The 15,970-nt window shown below is 53.0% G+C and overlaps 1 protein-coding gene across 1 annotated transcript in view; it reads right to left on the reverse strand.

Moving 5' to 3' along the window:
- ASTN1 (astrotactin 1) overlaps positions 1–14,871 on the reverse strand; it is a 45,738-nt gene extending 30,867 nt beyond the window's left edge. Inside the window, exon 1 of the mRNA XM_058842792.1 lies at positions 14,589–14,871. Coding sequence (XP_058698775.1) covers positions 14,589–14,871 — 283 coding nt within the window. The remainder of the gene's footprint in view (positions 1–14,588) is intronic.
- Between the last annotated feature and the right edge of the window lie 1,099 nt (positions 14,872–15,970).

A 15,970-nucleotide genomic window follows, 5' to 3' on the forward strand; every position in this document is an offset into this window, starting at 1 on the left:
AGAGGAAAAACCTGCCAGGGAAACCCCAATTTTTTATAAAAGCTCTTGCACGTGAAGGAATTAAGGACCAGTAAATTCTGCTTGTGCCCTGGACACTTTGTTAGAGAAACCAGTAAATATGGGTCACCCAACACTGTAAGCCAGTGGATAAGGGTGATCCAATTTGATAGACTCGTTTCAAGGAGCTCTTGTCAAAATCCACCCTCAAAGTTTCCCAAAGCACCAAGGTGGTGTTGGCATAAGAAGGAAAGTCATCTCTGAGCCCACCAGGTGGGGGAGGAATATGGGTTTCGTTCCCACGACGAAAGGAGGTCACCAAGAAGCCCCAGAGCTTTGTCAGGACCTTGGCTGCTCAGAAACACCCTGGAAGAGGAGGTGAATGACAAAGTTGGTCACCAAGGCTAAACTTAGTCTTGTCAAAGCTAAAGCTGAGAAGTGCAGGAGGAAAGCGGGCAAGGAAGTGGGCAGGTGAAACTCAACCTTGGTGAAAGCAAGCTGATCTGGAATCCTGCAAGTGATATTCAGGTCAACCATCTCGAAACGGAGGAGGCAAAGCTTGGAAGGTTTGGAGGAGGGGCACAAGGAAGATGAGATGTTGCAAATGGCTTTGTGAAGAGGAGAAACCAACTGTGTTAGGATCCTCAGTAAAGGAACCAAACAGCAGAGTGAGGACATGACAAAAGCCTATAAAACCATCAGGCCCATGTTGCAGTGGGAAAGGGAAAGGTTATTCCCTGTTTCTCACTTTGCAGGGATTCACCCATGTAAAAAACAACAAAAGGTTCTTTTTCATCCACCATAAAGTATGGAATCACTGCAAAAGGTCCTGAATTCAGGGAAGGCAAAGCCAACAGCAGCTATTCAGCCAGAGAGCTCAGACACACATCCTGGGTGTAGAAATCCCTGCAGCACAGACCTGGGCAGCAGGAAAAGGACCATATATAGATATCCTGCGGTTTTAACTTTATTTTTCTCAATTATCAGCGCTGGCTGCAGATGCCAAGGGACAACAACCCACTACCCCCACACTGCCCAGTCTCTTGGGGCTCAAGAGTGACTGCAAGGCCAGCTTTGTGCTCCCCAGGCCACATCCATGTGTCCCTTTGGGAGGCTGAGACCCTCTGCTCCCCCAGGCACTGCCTCAGGGGAGGAGGGGGTGCCCCAGGGCAGCTCCCTCCTGGTGACAGAGCCTCTGGACACCCAGCCAGAAACTCCCCCTTTCCAAATCCCAGCCCTCCGTGCTGTCAGACCCTATAGACCCTAGAGACTTGCCAAGATCCCCTTCAGCTTTACAAGCCAGCCAGCAATTTTCATGGGGAGGCAAAGGACTATTTATATCCATCAGAGAGTGGCAGGGAGGTAATGGCTGGCCACTCCACCCCATCTGCCAGGCACTTAGCAAGACATCATCTCCCTGACAGGGGAGGTCAGGCAGTTGTGGTGGGACCAGCAGGGGATGTGGAGGGGAGGCTCTACAGTGATGACATGGGCTGCACCTCAAGGGAGAGCTCCAGCTCACTCCTACACACTCATCTGTGTAAGTGCCTGTCGTGCTGAGGCCGAGAGGTCAGGAAAATTAGATGTTATTTTGGCATTTCTGTGCTTGGCACAGGGAACGAGCACAGCTACTTGCTCCTCACCTCCCTGGGGAGAGCCACGACCTGTTGGTTTTCTGAGACATGGGATGGCCCTCCCAGGGAGTGAAACAGGACCAAAATAACCCTGTCTGCTCTCCTATCCACAGCTAGGCCAAGAGCTTTTCCAGGAGGTGATCCTCCTCTTTCTCCCACCTGTCCTGGAGGGAACAATGCTGGTCCTGGGGGAAAGGATGGAGAAGGCAGGCATGGGCTGCTGACAGCTGCAGCCCAACATCATCAACTCTTTGGTGCTTAGGAGCTTTTACACGACTTCAAGCTCCGTTTTCAAGTTTGTGGGGAGGCTTTGAAAGATGGAAAAGGCAGAATTAAAAAAAAAAGGAAGGAAGAAAGATACAGAAGGAGAAAAAGTTAATTGTGCATCTTGAATTTATCACTCTTGAAAGAAGAGCTTGTCAGGATGGCCAGAGAGACCAGCCAGTGCACAGCAATCAATGGGAAGACTTTTGGTTCCAGTCAAGCTTATTTGAGATTTACAGGAACTGAATAGGGGCATAAATCTGTTGCTGGCTGATGAAAATGGAGGTAATTAAATTTACAGGTGTATATAATTGTCATATTGATGATCTGTATAAATCAGCAGAGCCAGCAGAGGCACAAAGCACACACTGGGCACAGAGGAGCTGTTTGCCCACCTGCCTGGCCAGGAGACAGGGCTGGTGGGTGAAGGACACAGCCCTGGGGCACCCACCCCACCCACACAGCTCTGCCCATCACCACAACCTCCTCCTCCACATCAGGCTTTCTCCACTTGCCCCCACAGGCAACAAAAGCAGCAGGACCCTCCACCCCCTCCAGTTACCTGCAGCCTCATCCTGGCTACTACAAAATCTCCTGTGACTGCAGGAGGCTGAAGACAGGACCACAAGCATTGAGAATCCCGACCATGGACAGCGTGGGGGACTCTCTGCAGCAGCTTTGAAGCTCTGAGCCCAGGTGCAAGTGGGGCACTGATTTGATCTTTTAGCAACACCTTTTTTTTTTTTTCCTTTTTAATTTTTATTTTAACCTTTGCTATTTTGGGAACTTTGAAGCCTAAGCTGCTCCGAGGCAGCTGCCTTTGTAGGAAGGACAGAAAGTGCAGAGCTGGGATTTGAAAGGGGGAGAGAAACAGGGAGGGGAGGAAATGGTGTTTCACAGCAGAGGTCTACAACAGCTCCTTCTCAGTTTCCCCCACATCCCAAGAAACCCAGCCTGAGAGGCAGGTGGGGCTCTACAGGAAATCAGAATGCAAAATGACCATGGTGCCTTCTGCTTCTCCAACACTGTGAACCAGAAAAAACCTCAAAGGCCTTTGGAGACCTGCACACAAACCTTCTCCCGCCGTCCCAACGTCCCAGCGGGACATCCCTGAGTTCCCAGGCTGGGTGCAGAGCATCCTCTCCAGCCCAGCCCAGCTCAGCCCAGCTCAGGATTCATTTCTTCCTGCCACACCACCAGGGGCAGGAACACAAGGGAAAGCTTTCCTGTCACCTTCACCAGCCAAGGCCCCTCGCACGTGCGCGCGGGGCCGACTTCGCCTCCCGAGCTGAGCGCCACGTACGTGCGGCAACTGGATAATTAAAAATTAAGGAAGAGCTTCTGCATTGCAGTCCGAATTATGTAACACTGCTCTTGGGTTTCAGCACCCATCAGCTTTAGTGCCCTCACACAGCAGCAGGGCCCTGCCTGTAATTGCCTGCCTGTCTTTTCAGGTAGGGCTCGCTCCCTTGGCAGGGAAGTGGGAATCCCAATGTCACAACCACAGGCAGAAAGTTCCCTTGCATTTGCGTGGGAAACAAAAGGAAGGAAAATCTACCCAGTTCTCTTGGTCCAGTGCTGAAATTGGAGATGGCCAGGGAAAAGGGGATGGAGTTGGGGTGCTTCAGCCCAGCCAAGCACAAAAGAGTTGCCTTAGCCAGGACAGTACTCCCATGATCATGACCAGGGAGTTTCTAAGCGAGGGCCTGCTGTCTCTTACTCCTGCACCAGAGAAGCAGGAACCCATTTTAGCAAACAAGCAGCAAACCAAATCAAGGTGAGGAGTCAGCTGCATTTTCAATATCTCAAGAGCAAAGAGCCCTGCTGGACTCTGAGCACCAGTAACTGCAAATTCCTGCATTTACAGCCACTTCTTTGCCTTAACCCTGCCAATTCTGGCTGCTGCTGAGTCCAGGGCTCAACAGGCCACCCTGCCACTTCCTCCTGCCGTTTCCTCCTGGCATCTCCTCCCTTTCTTGGCCAGAAACCCACTGACTACTCAGCCATGTCTCTTGCAGTGCTATTCCCAGGACCTGGATGCTGTCACCTGGTGTGAAACCAGCCATTAATTCCTGCTGTGATTCACTCCAAAGGTCACTTCACTGGGCTCTGTGTGCAACGGCTTCAAGAAGCCACCAAGGATGCTGTGGCTCACACCCACAGTGAGTGGCTCTGCCATCACTGCTCCTAATGCCCCTTGGCTTCTGTGTGGCTCCTGCAGTGATTTGTTACCTCCTGGCACTGTGCCTCTCCTCCCTCCTCCGGCTCCTTTCTTTCCTGCCCTCCCTTCATTACCCTGCTATTCCCTATTGCTGGCACCTTCACACATCCTTTCCACACTGCCTTTCATCCCCAGCCTGTGAAAGCTGGGAGGACCCAGCCCTGAGCTCTAATTTCAGGGAGGTCAGAGCCATCCCAGGCTGCCCTTGCTGCTGCCATCTCACGGGGAGATGAGCACCACTTCCCGGGAATCTCTGCATCCCCTGCTCAGCCACCAGCCCCACCTCCTGCAGGACACCCCTTCCTCCCACGGCATGAAAGGACTGTGGGGACATGCTGGGGCTGAGGCTGGGTCCTCCAGGGTTAAACAGACATGTCCCTTACTCTGCAAGCACAAAAAGGTGGAAACATGACAATAAAAGCTGTGGGAGCCAGCCCAAGCCCAAGGTTGAGTGCACTCCCACCATCCATGGAGAGGGCTGAGCTATTTCTCCTGCCCACCAAGTCTGAGCACACCATGGCACACCCAGAAGAGAGCAGCTCCAGCTGAAAAACTAATAAAATTGGTTTCCTTTTTCCCTGGAAGGATGTTTCAGGCTCTGCCTTGCTTGCAGATGCTTGGACACACGTCTCAGGCCACTGAAGCTGCACCTTGGCATGAGCTGGGATGAGATCCTTGCAGCTCATGGACCAGCAGAGACATTTATAATTCCCCCCAGACTGCCAGGCCATACTTGTCACGTCTGCAAAGACAAACTCCTGGCTTGCCCCCTTGGCCAGCAGGAAAGCTCTCAAGTCCCCTTGCTGCTCCTCTCCAGAGCTCTCCCAAAGAGGCAAAAGACAGAGCCCAGCTGTTTCTGGCTCAGCAATTCAGGAAAGGTTGGGAGGTGCAGCACTGGGATGGCAGAAGAGCCCTGCACTGGCACAGCCACCGGTGTGAAAGCAGGGCCCAGGGGAGACTGGGGCCAGCCCAGGGTGGTGGGAGGCACAGCAGCCTCTCCAGTCCAAACAGGAGATTTCCCAGAGGCTGCAGACACTGGGGACATCATCAGGGGAGCAAATGGGCCCAGAGCACAGCAGCAATTCACAGACCCTGCTGCCACTGTTGCACAGCAGAGGCTGGCAAGAAAATTTGGGAGTGGGATGTCTCCCCCACCAAGCATCCCCCTTCCCTGATCCACACAGGAGCCTCCCTGCCATGCTGCTGCCCTTCCTGCAGGAGAAAGGGCACTGCCTCCTCCTGCCACCCCCACAAGGACAAGCCCTCCTGGACCCATGCTGAGCCACCCATCCCCATGCTGGAGCTGCAACCTGCGGTGCTTTTCCGTATCCTCACCCCTCCTGCAGTGCCCTGAACCCTCCACTCACCCCATTCCCTCCCAAACGCTCCATGCATGGACCTAGGAAGGATTCTTTTAATCCTTAAGCCACCTCTTCTGGAAAACTACCCCACTTCTTCCTCTGTGTTGGAGCAGCCCCATGGGAGGAGGGTGTTTGGTGGAAGTTCCGGGTGCCTGCCAGCCCGGGAAACTGGTTCCCAGCCCTGTACCCTCGCTCTCTCACTCCCCTTGGGATGCCAAATTAATTGCCTTGTCTCCTGGAGCTTTTAGCTGGAACAAATAAAAGAAAAAGGGGGGTTGCCAAAACCCATAATAAGGTCTACAGTTCCTCTGAGCTACAAGGGCTGCTTTAAATTTCGGGGTTTTTTTCAGTTTTTTCTTTTTTTCTTTTTTTTTTTTTTTTTTTTTATTTGAAGGAGGTTTCCATGGTAACTGTCTCCCATCACACAAGAGCCTGTCCCGGGGATATTTCGGGGTTGCTAATATCTGTCTTCACAGGCAGCCACTGTGTTGTGACGGTGACTTCACAGCTGGGTTTTTTTGGCAGGGGAGGAGGGCAGGGGTGCCAGAGGGAGGAAAAGGAGGTGCCACTCCCAAAAATAAGCTCAAGATCCTGCCTGTACATATCAGGCAGGCCTCCATCCCAAAGGGCTCTGGCAAACAGTTTTCCTTGGACCACTGACCTGATTTGGAAAGCCCTCACCGGGCCAAGCAGATGTGACATGGCCAACTAAGAACATTGGCACCTTCTGCCACCTTCTCCTGCCCCTCATCCAACCCTTAGGAAGAAATTCTTCCCCATGAGGGTGGGGAGGCCCTGGCACAGCTGTGGTTGCCCCTGCATCCCTGGAAGAGTCCAAGGCCAGGCTGGATGGAGCTTGGAGCAGCCTGGGCTACTGGAAGGTGTCCCTGCCCATGGCAGGGGATGGGACAAGACGAGCATTAAGGTCCCTTCCAACCCAAACCATTCTATGGTTCTGGGATTCTCCAATTTCTTTTCTCCACCAGGTTGTTTTCAGCTGGTTCAGCTCCCTGCAGGAGCAAAGGCAGCTCTCTGCACCCCCCAAGCTGCTTGCTCTGCTACGCTCATTAGTCATCCTAATTATTGAGATGCCTCAGAGCTGGCCAGAAAAGGGGCTGTGTCCCTTCTTGTGTTGGGGCTGCAGAGCCCAAACTTCTGTGACCCATGAGCCACCAGCAGCTAGAGGATCCCTCAAGGATCCCTTATTTCCCTTTGATTATAAATGTCTAAAAAGTCCCTGCCCAGTTCCCAGTGGATCTGCAGGCAGGATCCAGGGAGGGAAGGGGCTCAGAGCCCTTCCTCAGCCCATCACCAGCAAACCAGACCCCACAGCAAAGCAAAGCAAAGTGTGGGGTCAGCTTAACCACGTCCCACAGCAGGCTCCAAAAAGCCCAGCACCAGGTGAGCATCCATCCCAAGGACCCCCTGCTGCAGGGCAGGAAAACAGGATCAGAAATAGCAACACAGCCCATGGGAGCACAGCACGCTCTCCTCTGGGTGATTTCTCAGCAAAAAAGCTGCAGTGGGACAGCCAGAACCTGGCAATCAAAAATCTTCCCTTATCTAGACAAATCCCCCAGCTGCTGTTTGGGGTGAGCCACCGGCCACAGCTGCAGAGATGCCAGAGCCCAGCAATTTGCAAAAAAAAGGACAACCGGTCTTAAATGACAGAGCTGTCATCATCCAGGCACTGCCTTAATCCCACCAGGCAAAAATTCCTTCATCTGAAGGACTGCTCTGCAGCAAGGCTCCAGGAGAGATGATTTCAGTCTCTGTTTAGCTGGCTAAGCAACCATGAAAAAAATAAAACATAACAGAATATAAAACTAGCAGAACGAAACAAAATAGAATAGCATAGCATAGCATAGCATAGCATAGAATAGAATAGAATAGAATAGAATAGAATAGAATAGAATAGAATAGAATAGAATAGAATAGAATAGAATAGAATAGAATAGAATAGAATAGAATAGAATAGAATAGAATAGAATAGAATAGAATAGAATAGAATAGAATAGAATAGAATAGAATAGAATAGAATAGAATAGAATAGAATAGAATAGAATAGAATAGAATAGAATAGAATAGCATAGAATGAAAAATAAGAAAATAAAATAAAATAAAATAAAAAATAAAATAAAATAAAATAAAATAAAATAAAATAAAATAAAATAAAATAAAATAAAATAAAATAAAATAAAATAAAATAAAATAAAATAAAATAAAATAAAATAAAATAAAATAAAATAAAATAAAATAAAATAAAATAAAATATGCAGCCCAGAAGCAAATGCCACTGGCACATGGAGAGGAGAGCAGAGGTGAGACAGTGGCATCACAGCATCAGTGTGGCTGCCCAAGGGTCCTCTCCAGCAGTGGAACCACAGCCAATTCCAGGGGTGTAAAACCTACCAGAAACCTTTGGGGGTCTTTGAGGAGTGCCCACATGGACATCCCAGCCCCCAAACCTGGGACAGGTGTCAGGGCAGGAACAGGACCAAGCCTGAGCATCCCTGCCTGGATGTGGGTTGAGACACCCAGGAAGGGAGGCCAGGAGCCCCAGAGCCCCTCTGGCTGAGTGCTGGTTCCCTGCCAGACCCTGCCACCCCCTTGGAAAGGCCAAGCAGACCCACACCCCACTCCCCACTCTGCTTTCTGGGTCAGTGAGATCCCCTCCCAGCCCCGCTGCCGCTGGAGCCAGCTGGATGCGCGGTTGCTGTGGCAACGGGTTCCCAGAGACGAAATCCTTATTTCTTACTTTTTTTTTTTTCCCTCGGTTAAGGAAAAAAAAAGAAATATACAAGAGGCCCTGTATATCCCCTGTGCCACTGAAACATCCGTGCCCAGCAAGAGAGGGGGTCTGCAGTGGGGACAGCGTGGGGACAAGGTGTCCATGAGGATGGGGATGTGTACACTGGGCCTCCCTCCTGAGCCCCACCGCCCCCAGGGGACTCCCTGCTCCTCCCTGGGATGCTGCCAGCTTTCCTGCAGCATTTCCCACCCTACCATGAGGTTTTAAGGGATGCCCCTACTCCTAGCTGAGGCTGGTGCTGTGCTCCACTGCCTGGAAGAGGGAATGTTACCAGGCATGAGGCAGCCCCGGTGGTTCTGACAAGTGACCTCGCTCCACGCTCTAAAGGGATGTGCTTGTGCTGTGTGGCCAAGAGGAGGGGCTGGAATGGGGTCCCACCAGCAGTTTTCACCCAATTATTAGATGAGCTATTAGCTACTGCTATTAGACAAGCATGTCCTGCCTCACCTGGTGCTCCAGGGCAGGGCCATGGTAGGATGAGTCCCCTTGAGAGATCCCTCTCTGCCTTGCAGGAAACTCTGGAAGCCCCCAAGCTTTGGGGACAAATATCTCACACAGCAGACCAGACACCCAGCAGCTACAACAATGCTCCACCAGCAGCAGCAAGCACTCCAGGAGGATGGCAGCAACAACACTCTGGGATTTTCAGCAGGTGTACACCCCAAACATCCATCTCAAACTCATGGAAACAGGTTCAGACCCCAGCCAGGTGGGCAGCTGCTGGCAGCAGGAAGGAATTCAGTGAATCCCACTGCCAGGGTGTTGCTAAGGGGCAGCAGGGCAGCTGAGACAGGGTTTGGGTTCCCTTCCCCACCAGAGCTCCTGGGACCCCCCAGGTGAATCCCCCAGGCAGCCAGCAGGAAGATGACAGCAGCTGTCCCCTCGCTGGGCCCACCAGAGCACAGATCACACCAGAGGCTTTCAGAGCATGCGACAGTGTCCAGGATCAAAGCCAAGTTCAATTAATGGCTCACAATCTTATTAGAGAAATTATTTCAGGATCTTGAGTAATAGTCCGATATATCCACTCCATTCCATTAGTCAGGCTCATTTAGTAATTCAATCAATCTAAGCCAGGCAATTGAGCTCCCCTGGTACAATTTAACTTGGTTATTCTCTAGGTACTTAAAAATTTCTTAATATTTGCTTCATTATTTCACCATTACACCTTTTCCCAGGTGCAAGGTTCACGCTGTGGGGCCCCATGGTGGAGTCAGCCCTGCTGCAGCCCTCTGCCATGCTCTGCTCTCGTGAGATGCTGACATACGATGGGAAGGGGGCCTCTGGTGCTGATGCCCCTGGGAATTAACTCAAGCCAGGGAATGGCACCACAGCACCCCAAGAACTGCTTCCCACCACAGAGAGCTGGGACCAAAGAGCTGCCCTGTGTGCCAACAGCTTTGGGAGCCACAGCCAGCACCCTGATCCAGGTGAGAGGAACAAAACTCAATAGGATGCTCCTCTCAACCTGACACAGAACTGGAAAAAAGTATGGGATAATGCAACCCTGCAGCCCCTTGGCTCCTGCTTCAATCCTCCAGGGCCTTTTAGGAGCAGGGGGTAGAGGACAGAGTGGGAGGACACAACCCCCAGCAGGCCACAGCAGCAGGGAGATGTGTGGGACGAGGATGAGAGCTGATGGGTGTCACATCTGGCCAGGGCCGGGGCAGGCGGGCGCTCCGGTGGCCGTCACCCCAGTGAGCAGCAGCCACATCCCACCCTGATCTGGCTCACATCCCTGCAACCCCCCCCTGCTATCCTGTTATTAACCCAGGGGAGTCAGGGCCAGACCCTCCAGCAGCAGAGCCAAGAGCTTAGCTAGGATTTAACAAAAAAAAAAAAATTTGATTAGATATTTCGGGGAGATATTCGAGAGCGGTTAAATATGCCCAGCTCATCGGTGCCTTTGAAAAATCTCACCCCTCTAAAAAATTAGAATTGATTTTGTATTTAAAAAGGAATCTATTTAATTTAAAAGTAAGATAATTTGAAATCATGACAGCTTGTATTAAGGCTGGAGTTTATGATAATCTATTAAAGTCATTGAAGTTAAGAACCGTCTCCCATCCTCTGCTGCTGAGGCTCCCGGGAGGGCAGCGGGGAGTGGGAAGTCAGGAGATGAGGGGCTGCACTGCCCTATTTCAGAGCACACCAACTGTGCTGGAAACCTGGGGAGGCAGAAGCAGCTCCTTCAGCTCCTCCACACTCAGGGGAAAAAAAAAAACCAGCAAGTAAAAACCATCCAGTATTTCAAGATCTTGAAATATCTGGCACCCAGAAAGCACGAGTTCAACTCATCAGCTCTGCTTTCTCATTTCTCAAGTCGATTTTACACTCCAAAAGGTATTTCAAGACTTTACTTTTCAAACATTTATTGCATTGCAGAGAAGGCAAAGGAGTCAAAGACACCGTCTTTGGCGCGGTTTTTAATTGCATCACAAATCTCCGTCGAGCCCAAGGGGCTGAGGGAAGCCAGGATGCTCATAAATACCCTTTGTGCCACTTTATAACCTGCAAAGGATGGGGCCCAAAAAAATTAGCAGCCAGCAGGAGTGTGAATCCAGTTAATGACTTATCAAATGTGGCTGGATGCTGCCGAGCCAAGCAGTGAGGGAGAAGGGGGTGTGAAGGCGAGCAGACAGGGAATATTGAGCTGCAAATTAGCATTTCTTAATGGCCACCAACCAGCAAAACGCTTCCTCCCTTCAGGAAAAAATACAACTGGCGCAACAAACACGAAACGAGATGAAAGGCGACCATCCCAAATGAAGGTTTGCTTGATTTAAAGCAGGATGAAAGAAGGATGAAAGCAGGTGATTTTAAATGCAGGCAGCACGCGGCCCCATCCCGGCTCCCACACCCTCAGCACTTCCCAAAAATTCAGGAGGTGGGAGAAAACCCTACAGTAAAATGGGGAGATGGTGTTGGAGTCTCTTTGAGGAGAAACATTATGGGGTTTGTTGGTGAGAGCCCCGAGCTGCTCCTGAGCAAACGCAGGCAGTGAGGCTCCACGTGCGTGAGAAGGTGAGCGCAATTAAAACTCAATCCACTCATTAGCGAAAAAAAGCTGCAAAGCAGAGAAAAGCCCTGTCCAAGCAGCTCACCTCCTCCTAGAGCAGAAGTCATAACCCCACAAACAGCCCATCTGCTTTTGGAGGAGCAGAGGAGCAGGCAGCAGGTCCCTGTGTTTGGGAGATCGGAGCAGCAGTGCACTCACAGCTGTCTCTGGCACCAGGGTGGACACAGCAGGGAGGCTGAGACCCAGGAAAGGTGCATGGAAATCAGGCAGCAAGCACTGCCTCACCCCCTTGTGTAAAGATAAATATAAAGCTCATCATTAACTTATGTTACTGGAGCTTCCCATCAGGGGTTATCAGGGGTCACAGCCATTTTTGGCATGGCCAGTTCAACAACTCCCCCCAGTACTTCAGCTTTAACAAGAATCACAGGTGGCTCTCCAAAGACCTCAGCACATCTTTACTTGGAAGAAAAATCCATGCATCTGTCAGTGGGATGCCTGCTTTGGCCACTGTGGCAGGGAGGTGTCACCAAGGCAGGGGAGCCACACATGCCAGTGTCCATGAAAATGAGCCAAGCACAAAAGCCCTTGGATTATTTAGGAGGAATTTGAGGGGGACACCAGGATGGGAGGCAGATGATACCCCACCATCCTTGGGCTCCCTGATCCAGACCCTTTCCCAGCTGCTCCCCTCACTCATCCCCTACTTGGACCAGCATCCCCTGGTCCAAGCCTGTCAGCCAGGATTGCTCACCTTCCCTTGGGAACCCCTTCCCTGGGCACAAACCCTGGATCTGAAAACCACCAGAGCAGAAGGAGCAGCTGCCCAACTCACCCTGGTTCAGACACTGAACCAGACCAGGCTCAGCAAGTGTGGGGATTATCCCTCACTCCAAGACATTATTTATTTGGATTTACATCCAAACTCAGCGAGGTGGGTGCCATTAACAGGTCTGGTGTTTGCCAGGGGTGGTGCAAGAAGCATTGTGTGAAGCCACATTTCTGGAAAGCTGCTCAAACACCAACTCCAGTCCCTGCACAAGGGCTTGTGAGAACACAGCCACTCACACCAGCTCCAGGCATCAAGCTGACACAGCCGTGTCCCCAGCAAGTGACAGCACTGATGCTCTTGGGTTCTTTGGGCTGGGGAACCTCCAGATCCAGAGGTTGCAGCCCCTGAGTTGCCAAGTCTGGGTCTTGCAAGACTTCTGTGCATTTCAGAGCTTCTGCCATGCAAAAGCAGTGTCCAGGCTGATAGTGGTTGGAGTAGTAGTAGTAATAACAATAAAAATAATAATAATAATAATAAAAAACAACACCCCCACAGGGTAAAGCAGCACAAAACAGTAACACCCACAGATGGCAAAGTGGCCATGCCAGCTTCAAGGCAAGCTTCTTGTCCCACAAGAGAGAGGAAGATGTAACATGGCATTTCCCAGAAGTCAACAAGCCAAACCCCTGGCAAACAGGGGGGCACGAGGTGCCCCCTCTTGCTATCCCACCCCAAACCCCAGCATTCCAGGCAGGAAGACTTGAACTGGGATCACCCCTGTGTCTCCACAGCCCAAACCCCTGCATGCTGGGGGCTGGCACAGCACCACGCAGGGCCATGTTTTTGGGGAATCAATGTCCCAGGCAGCAGTGCCCCAGAGAGCCTGGCCAGCACCAGGACATCAGGGGGCACCGGCACAGGGCTTGTCATCCTTGTATCTCTGACAGCAGAGAGCAGAAGGAGGCAAAAGCAAACCCCTGCCAGGCATCATCAGTGCAGTGGGGGCTGCCAGGCCAGGCAGCTTCTTTCCTGTGCTGCCCAGTGTGTGGTATCCCATGGATTTGAAAAATCCCTGAGGAAAACCCTTCAGTGGGGGCTGGGGTTATGGCCAGGAACCTCCTCCCGATCCCCACCCAGCTGGTCCCTGCTGGCAGCACCCATCGGGGTCTGGCTCCACGGGATCGGGTCCCAGGGGGCCAGGGGACAAGCACTCAGGTGGCCTTTGGGGCACCAAGGTGGCGGGGGCTGGCAGCCATGCCCACGTCCCCTGCATCCGCAGCGCTGCTGCCTTGTTGCCACAGCAACGCTCTCCGGCCTCCGCTGCAGCATCCCGCAGAGCAGGGCTGGCACCGGGAGACAGGGGAGCACCACAGCCCGCTGCTCCTCCCCACACAGCCCCTGCACTCCAGAAAAACACCCCTGCCTGTCCCCACGTACCCTCCCCATGGCACCAGCAGCCCCACGTCTGCCTCTGCCTTTCTCCCGGGAGAAGGGGGGAGCCCACACAGCAGCCAGGGCTGCCCCAAGCCCACCCAGCAAGCAGAACCGGGGGCTTTTAGCACATGGAGGGGTCCATAGACCATGGAAGTGATGAATTGCTGGGATAAAACCCCAGTCTGGGGTCACCACCACACACGGGGGTGGTACAGCAGGGTAATGTCACATCAAGCAACACACCAGTACCTCATTTTTGGGCCAACATCCAAACAAGGTTGGCATTTTAAAAACTTCACGGGACACCCCAAGGTGCAGCTGGAGCAGCAACAGATGGACAAGGCGTGCAGGAGGTGACACAGCCACTGTGCGGCTGCTAGGAAAGTGACGGTGGCATTTGCCCAGGGCAGGATGTTATGTGTGGGCAAGGAACTGACGTTCTGCACCAATGTCACCAAAAATGAAACATCTCAGTGACTTGTTCCAGCTGGTGAGGAGGAAAGTGGGTCCCTGCACACAAGGGGTGGAGGCCTCGCTCTGCACAAACAAAGGAGCAAACCCTTGGCTTTTTTTTGGTGGAAGAAAACTTAAGGAGCCCATGAGATAAGGGCAGCTAAGCCTCACCCAGTGAATGAAGAGCAGGTGGGAACCACCCAGACCATGTGAATAGGCCAGAGCCTAAAACCTGGGGACAGCACACGCAGGCAGGATGGGATATACTGGGCAGCGGAGTGTTTTTCCATCAGGCTGCAGGAAAGGTGACTCTCTGCTCAGGGGCAGACAAAGCAGAAGCCCTCACCTCCAGGCGGGCACGCTGGGAGCAGACTGCGGGCCTCCGGCCAGCACAAGCCTCCGGTGGCCATTGATCGAGCCGGGGACGAGCCCCGCGGACGAACACGCTTGGCATGCACGGAGCACCCCGGGCCCGCAGCATCTCCAGCCGTGATGCTGCAGCGGGTGAAGCGGCCCCGGGGCCGAGATGCTGCAGCGGGGAGAACCGGCCCTGCCGGTGCGGCAGGGAGGAGCCCCGCCGCCGGGGATGCTCGGGGCCCCGCCGCGCTCCCGCAGGCTCACCCAGCACGAAGTAGGGCAGCTCCGTGTTCTCCAGGTCATCCACCACCACCATCTCGCCGGGGAAATCGTTGCGGACCGAGAAGAGCAGCTTGGGCTCGGCGGCCGAGGGGCCGTGCATGATGCTGAGGTCGTTCTCCCGCAGGAAGGGCAGCGCCGACACCGTGATGCTCTTCAGCTTGCACTCCAGCTCCTTGGCCGCCGCCTCCGCCGCCGCCTCGGCGGGGCCGCTGCCCGCGGCCAGGCAGCAGCCGGCCAGCAGCGAGCAGAGCCCGGCCAAAGCCATCTTGGAGCCCCGCGCCCGCTCCCGGCGCCGGGCGGGAGGCGGCGGCGAGGGGCGGGGACCGCGGACCGGCGCCTCCCCGTGCGGCTCCGAGCCCCCGGCCCCCGCCTCTCCCTGCCTCCGCTTCCCCCCTGCACCCCCCTCCAGCCCTGGGGAACCGGCAGAACCGCGGAGCGATGCGCTGGCAGGAGGGGTGCGGGACTGCCCGGCCTCCTTCTGCACCGAGAATAGAGCGCAGGTACCACCGCCCTCACCGCCCAGGAGAAATTACGGACCTCCAAAATCCCCGCACCTCCAAAATCCCCGCATCTCAAAATCCCCTCACCTCCAAAATCCCCGCACCTCCAAAATCCCCTCACCTCCAAAATCCCCGCACCTCAAAAGCCCCGCACCTCCAAAATCCCCTCACCTCAAAAGCCCCGCACCTCCAAAATCCCTGCACCTCCAAAATCCCGGCACCTCCAAAATCCCCGCACCTCCAAAATCCCCTCACCTCAAAAGCCCCGCACCTCAAAAGCCCTGCACCTCCAAAATCCCTGCACCTCCAAAATCCCTGCACCTCCAAAATCCCTGCACCTCCAAAATCCCCGCACCTCCAAAGCCCCGCACCTCAAAAGCCCCAGGGGAAATCCCAGACTTCCAAAACCCCACGAGATGTCATGGAACCCAAAGCTGCAGAGAAAATCACTGACCTCCAAAATCCCAGAAGTCACAGACGTCCAAAATAAGTCCCAGGAGAAGCCATGGACCCCAAAGCCCCAGAAGAAGTCACAGACCTCCAAATCCCCCAAGTCCATATTAAATATATATCACTGTCTGTATGTGTGCATATATATATATATATATATATATATATACACATGTGTGTGTGCATATATATATGTGGAGTGTAAGGGCAACCCCAAACCTGCTGGATTTGGATCTTTTTGCCGGATCTGGATGCTTTTTATTTCCTATTTTCACACCCTTTAAGTGAGCACAAAGCAGCACTGACAGCTTGTCTGAGAGCCACACCTTCCTGCAGACACCTGTGGTTCCCCACCGCAGCCAAAATCTGATGGAAAATGTTCTCTTTTTCCACTGGTGGGGGAAATGCCCAGTT

The sequence above is a fragment of the Poecile atricapillus genome, chromosome 7, assembly GCF_030490865.1.
Source record: "Poecile atricapillus isolate bPoeAtr1 chromosome 7, bPoeAtr1.hap1, whole genome shotgun sequence".
NCBI lineage: Eukaryota > Metazoa > Chordata > Aves > Passeriformes > Paridae > Poecile > Poecile atricapillus.